This window comes from Loa loa (assembly GCF_000183805.2).
Source record: "Loa loa unplaced genomic scaffold supercont3.385, whole genome shotgun sequence".
NCBI lineage: Eukaryota > Metazoa > Nematoda > Chromadorea > Rhabditida > Onchocercidae > Loa > Loa loa.
The window spans coordinates 33107-39845 of NW_018108565.1; the positions used below are offsets into that span (position 1 = coordinate 33107).

Consider the following 6739-nt stretch of genomic DNA (forward strand, 5'->3'; position numbering starts at 1 on the left):
AAGATGAGCAAAGTTCCGGAATATGAAGAAAATTGAATGAAGTTTCAGGTCCAGTTGGACCTTTTTCCGTTACACCAATATCCGTCTAATAAACTTTCCTCATTTTTTATATTAAAATGGATTGATTAAAATTCGTGATTCTTATCTTGTTGATACTGTTTGTGTACAATATCCACTTTTATTCAGAAATTTTGCTACAGTTTTTCTTTTCCTTTTTTTAATGGTTAATATACAGAGAAGTACAAAAAAGAAACATATTCTTCGTAGGTGAAGAAAATGTGACACCCAGCAATTTGTATAAATGAAAGCAGATGTATCAAGTTGTAGTTATACCAATCTGTCATTCCGTTGACAGTACAAATTAGCATGAAGTGAGGGATGGGAAACAGTGGCAATCTGATCAGATAAATGGATTACTAAATTATAAGGGAGGAATAAAGAAGGAAGAAGAGAAGGGTGACGACCTCTTTCCGGAACTGGGAAATAGGCATCCTTATTGCGCAACATTAAGCTAACTAAAAATGAATAGTAGCTTTCCTTGCAACAACCATTTATCCCGAAATTTCAATAAAATTGCATTCTGAAAGTTAACTTAAAAATTATGATTAATAAAGATTTGAAAGACATCAAATAAGTAATATTCCCGCTGAGCAAATTCTGTTGTTCCAAATGATTAATCGTTGCTCAGTTCAATGCTATAAATTTGCTGAATGTGACAAAGATTGGTAACACTTTTTTTTTTATAAAATACAAAAACAGTATATTACAAAGTACAATCTGGATGAGTAACTGCAGGATCATTGAAGAATGATGAAATTTCTGAGCATTGCCCACAGAAAAATGATGAAGCGAATAAGAATTGCAGAAACCAGCAATAATATTACGAAATAGTCTTTAGAAATGAAATATGACACGAGTAAGAAAAGTTGAAAGTCGAAAAGTTCCCAGATCTCTTCTGCAGTTTTAGATGCCGATCAATTACAATGTAAATTTGTAATACAAATATAGGTAATTTGTTAGTTAGTTTGTCAGTTTGTTAATTTGTAATACAAATATAGGCGATCAGTAATGTTAGTTAATCAGTGATCAGTAATAATTACTGTTAGTCAGTAATTATTCATCAGCAATCACTGTATCAAAAATTTTCCAAATATCCTCGTATCTACTTCGGAAATTGACGCCACTATACTTTTCTGCTTTACTGTGTCGCCGATATCGTCAGGGGAAACAAATGAACAGTGAGAAGCCTTTTTGCTAACAGCCAGACATCTTTCTGTTATATGCGTTTATCGTTTTATATTTGTGCTAACAAAGAGCGCTATACCAATGGGCGCTCTATAAAGATGTTAATTCTTATAATCTTAGAACGTTACAGAGCCTTCCCACTTGAGGAAGCGGACGATCCTGAGCACCGATTCATTTTACAAATGTGCGTGAGCCAAGTCTGTTGGTTGGAATATCGGGCGTAATTTGAACGCTTATTGTTGTTAATATCTTCGTTTGATTCGTCTTATTGATATTATAATTGTTGAATTCGTTGCTGTATTAACCAACTTAGTGGAGTAATGATTTAATTATCCAAATTTGAGTTCGTTACCAAAGTGTGAGGAGCAAAGAAAATTGAAATCAGAAAGGAGAAACGGAACCAAAGAGGCAGAATTAACCAACTAAATCTTTATCACGATCAGAAAAAAAATCATCGACATACTATTTACCACCACTCCAAATTAGTACGAAATTTTGCACCGTTCTAATTCAAAGAATCAAATTATATTTTATGTTTAATCCAGTAAGTTTTATGACAAAAAAATGTCCACTGAAATGCAAAATAGAACTTCGAATATCAACCAAATGTATAAACATCCAATCTTGAAGCAAAAAAATTGAGAAACAAAAAATAATTTCTACATTTTTTGAAATAAAAAAAGTTCCATGACAATGAACAGATTTATGCAGAGTACTGTGGACAGCAATGGTCATTTTATGTCTTCTTCGGTAAAACCATTTTGTATATTTGATATTTCCTTGGAAATATCAACATTTCCACAAATTTTTTACAGCCTTTCAGCTTGCTGAAAGATCCATCAGTAAACAGACCACAAATTGTTACAGAAAATGTTCAACAGTGGAAAGAGCAATAACAATAAAGAAAATAATGATAAGAAAAAGAGAAGTGGAATCATTCTTCGTCACGAGCTCGCTTTCGACTCCGTCCAGTTTCTAAAAAATTTAACAAATTACCAAGCATTAAAAAATTGTAGTTTAAAAGAATTGTGGCAACGAGATAAAACATCCGTACGAAAAGCTCTACGTACTTCGGAAATGATAAGAGCTTTAACATTCCAAATTAGTTTAAGTTTGTCGTAAACACGAAATTTTGAAAGAATAAATATTTCCATGCACAGAAATGCTGCATGGAATTTCTAGAGGGCCTGTAGGAGGTTAGAAAAAATAAACTCGAAAGTGAATAAATTATTAAGACGGAAATTTGAAAGATGAATCTAGGAAGAATAGATCTGAAAAAAAAATTTAACTACTAAAATACCTTCAACACGGAATTTGAGATCGAATTCTTGGTCAGCTCCTAGGTAAGAATCACAAATGAAATATAGCTTGTAATGCATCTTCCCTACTGCCAATGCAGTGAAATCAAGCGTCATTTTTGCTTTCTGATGAACTGTCAACCTGAAATTATAGTAAAGTAAAATTATTTCTCTTTCTCGTCAATTGAAAACTTTCTAATATCACATGAAGATAATCTGACAATAAAAAAAGTTTGTTTTCATTCTTGTACTACTTTCCTTCTATTTCTATACTTTTAATTATTAAAACTTCAATTCTTCGGAATTGCAACAAATTTAGGAAAAAATAAACGAGTTAAGAGAGAAGTAATGACTTTGAAAAAGGATGAATTAAAGCAAAATTCTCAGAAACGAACCTTTTTATAGAAAACAGTGTATTGGAAGATTGATCTCCGATAACTAGCCACCATCCTTCTTCCTTCCGCTTTTGCGGAAAAAGTGGTGCCACAACAGGTGGAGCCATCCCGTTCAAATCATTTTCACGTTCCATTTCGACGGTAACGTTTACTGTATCACCCCTGAAATAGAATTAAACCAAAACTGACACGTTCAAATCAGCACGAAAACTTCCTTTAAAAAGTAAAATTGTATCGTGAAAAAAAAAACCGCGAACTCTCAATCTTGTGCAAAGAAAAAGTGAGATTAGAAATTAAAATAAGGAACTGATTTCATTGAATTTAAAATGTAAATCACTTACACAGTAATGGTTCCATTATTTTCGATTTTGTGTTCAACTTCAATGCTAGGGTAATGGTTGCAAAAGCGAGCAACATCCGCCATTTCCGCTGGAGTCATTTGTAAAAGTGCCTGTCGGACGTCATCCTCCAAATCCAGCAAGTCAAATATTGATGAGATTTTCTATAAAACACAAATATTCACATTAAATGTTACAATTTAAAATTGAAAACTGATGTGACTGAAGTCACATAAATTATAAATTATGCAAATTCTGAAGGAGACAAATTTTTCAAATCGTTGGAAACTTCCTATGATATCAGCTTGGAGTGACAAAGAATACGTAAACCTTCACCATTTACAAATACAGGCAAAAAGTGCTGGTCTCTTTTTCATTTCTCCAACTTACGAAAAGTTGAAAACTTTAATGAATTCAAAAGTTTTTAGAAAATAACATAAAACTACCACTAACGTTTTCTTTACATCGTTCAAGTAAGGAAGTTGAGCAGTGAGGTAGTTGTTTTAAATATGATTCACTCGTGAACATCGCCTGTGTTAACATTTGTGACAGTTCCATTGCATGAATTGCCGGCATCAACCAACCATTGCTGAATCAAAGGTATATTATATATAAAACCGTAACAAACATGAAAATGAACAAAATGTTCAAGTTTAGAGCGAACTTTTGATGAGTAATTTTTATTGCTATATAAATAGTCGTTTTAGGAGATGAGTCAACGACAGCAGCATTGATTAACTAATAAGAAAATAATGACAGTAATAGAATGTATTCTTAGTGTTTTCTCTCAATCAGTGCAATATACCTGCTTAAAACATCAACGCATGCTTGTACTAGACGGATTGCTCTAAGAATGACAACTTCTGTGTCTTTATTCAGCTCAGCTGACAACTGTATCCGAGCCAAGTGAGCGTTCATTAATAAATTGACCTGAAAAAAACTGAATGAATTAAGATATGTCATCCCATTCGCTTACTTAGTTCATAACACGTTCCAACGAGAATTTCGGGTATTTAGTTGAATTCGCCAGGTCCGGTTTTCACAACAAGAATCATTTTATCTATATGTAGAATTATCAAAATTAATGAAATTCCGAAAAAAAACAGTAAGATTGGATATGATTTATTTACAACACACCTTGACATGTGGATCTGTAAACTTCTGATGCTTTTGTTGACCTGACAATCGGTCAGCCAGCTGTTTTAACAGAATATCTTCCTTGTAACGTATTGGCATATTTGCAAATTCACTTGCATTACTGATAATTTCAATAAGAGCTCGTAATTTGGTTTTTGCGCTCAAAGACATGCTGAACACTTCTGTAAATGAAAAAAGATAACCTTCTTTTACAAAACAAATGCCATAAATTACTTGAACCTGGTTTGTTTGAAAACTATTTCTATTCCCTTTTTAGTGATGACCTCCGGATATTATCTACTCATGCTGGAGTCATAAAAAGAGCATTGACAACTCGAATTCTAGAGAACTTGCTCAAGAAAATATAATACGTGAAATGAAAGTAATAAGAACCCCACATTGTAACACTCTTTACCGACAAGCAATCATTACTGCAAACCCAAACTCTTTGAAAAGGAAGAAATTATATTCTGAACAGTAACGGTAATTTAATGACAAGGACCGAGTCCTTTGTGAGCAAGCTGAGTCAGTATGTTATCAAATTTTCAAAGTATTTAAAATTTTATTTTTTCAACTGAATGAATGTAAAATTTACCGATTGTTGTATAACTTATGTAGTAGTAAGCAGCAATCATTCCCAAATTAAGTGGTTGTGTGTCCATATCGTTTTTAACTGTAATGCATTTCGAATTTTCCAGATCTTTCAGCGTATTTTCCACTAATTCGGAAAGGCTGTCTGATAAATGACGATGCGTCACGCCTTGCAAATTGTAATAATTTGGATTCTGTGTCATACGTCGGTATAAAAGAGTCCATGTGAGGTACTGTAATAGGATTACTTGCACACAAAATATCTATAGCTGACAAAGAAAAGAAACGTCAATGAACCGGTGCTAATAAATAATAGGCGTTGCATTATAGGAAACCATGAACAGTTCGTTTTTTTTCGCCAAATTATGTTAAAGTAGCATATATTTCTCTTTGAAAAAAGTTCCCGAAAAAACTCGCCAGCAATAAACTCACATCGATCGCATCCTGCTTATTTTCGATCGTTTTCGTCACAATTTCGGCATTAAAGTGATCATGAAGACAGTGATCCAAATGTGATTCAACGGGAAGCGGTTCATAAAGGAACTTTTTGAAGAAATCCTTTTTCGAAGACTGACACATGAGAACACATTTTGCTGAAACGAAAAATTATCTGTTGCACTTAATAAAATTAATGTATAAGAAAACCTCACATCTCAGAAATCATCATACAGTATGCTGTATTGTAGTTATATTTATAAATACCAGAATAAAATGTCAAACACTTCAAAAAAACCGAAAACAAAAAAAATTCAAAAATGCTGAAACTAGTACAATCTGCTTCCTTTAATCTGAAATGATGATCAAAAAATTAAGGAAAAAACTAGAAAAATAAGAATTACACAAATTACCATAAATATTTGTATAGTTGCATACATTTTTGCAAAAATATATGCTAATATATGTTTTATGCCAATTCCCGACTCAACACAGCATCTTTGCTTTGTATTTCAACAGTCCTAATCTACGCTCCCTTTTTAATTGACCAAATATTATATTTTGACCACAAAGATAAATAACTCGTTACCATCATCATCAACTCCGGGTCTATTCGCTAGTCCAACCATGTGTAAAACATCACCTACAGGATAATCTTCATAAACATGGTATTTTCCGTTATAAAACTGCGTATCCATAATAATCACGACGTATGCACTCACGGAAACTTGATAGCACATAGTGCGTGGAAGAATGCAAACCTTAAATGTCAACTTTGAATGAGTAAACATGAAGTGAATTAAACCAGTAATTGGAGTGAACGATAAAATAGATAGTACTGTAAGCATCTTGAAGGATAGTGTCTGAGAGAGTATGGAACACTTGGTTGTACATTCATATGGAGGAACTCTATACTACATATCTTTTGGACGTATGGTGGATTATAACTGAATTTTTTGTGAAACTCTGATTTATATTAAATTTAACGCAGTTTATCGAGCCTACTTTCAAAATCCATAATGGCTTGTCTATACCCGAATGTCTCAACAATACAATCCTCATATTATGAACGTGGTACGGAACAAAGAGCAAAATTTAGTGCAATATAATTCATGGAATAAGTAGTTATTGTAGCTTCAACCTTCTTGTGCCAGGTTTAGTCCATTCAAAAAATTTAGTCATTATGCTGAACATATCGAGCTATGTTAATTGGGATGGCGCCAACTCCACAGTATAATGTTTCTTTAACATACAACCCAAAATATATATATATATATATATATATATATATATATATATA

General features: G+C 32.7%; 1 protein-coding gene across 1 annotated transcript in view; it reads right to left on the reverse strand.

Annotated features, from left to right (window-relative positions):
* Nucleotides 1–1785: 1785 nt before the first annotated feature.
* The window catches only part of LOAG_18591 (U5 small nuclear ribonucleoprotein helicase), a gene marked incomplete at its 5' end in the record, with an annotated part of 16310 nt that continues 11356 nt past the window's right edge, over nt 1786–6739 (reverse strand). Inside the window, 10 exons of the mRNA XM_020451252.1 lie at nt 1786–2220; nt 2546–2685; nt 2939–3100; nt 3280–3440; nt 3730–3865; nt 4082–4206; nt 4414–4595; nt 5009–5237; nt 5437–5597; nt 6029–6200. Coding sequence (XP_020304982.1) covers nt 2180–2220; nt 2546–2685; nt 2939–3100; nt 3280–3440; nt 3730–3865; nt 4082–4206; nt 4414–4595; nt 5009–5237; nt 5437–5597; nt 6029–6200 — 1509 coding nt within the window. The 3' untranslated portion in view covers nt 1786–2179. The remainder of the gene's footprint in view (nt 2221–2545; nt 2686–2938; nt 3101–3279; nt 3441–3729; nt 3866–4081; nt 4207–4413; nt 4596–5008; nt 5238–5436; nt 5598–6028; nt 6201–6739) is intronic.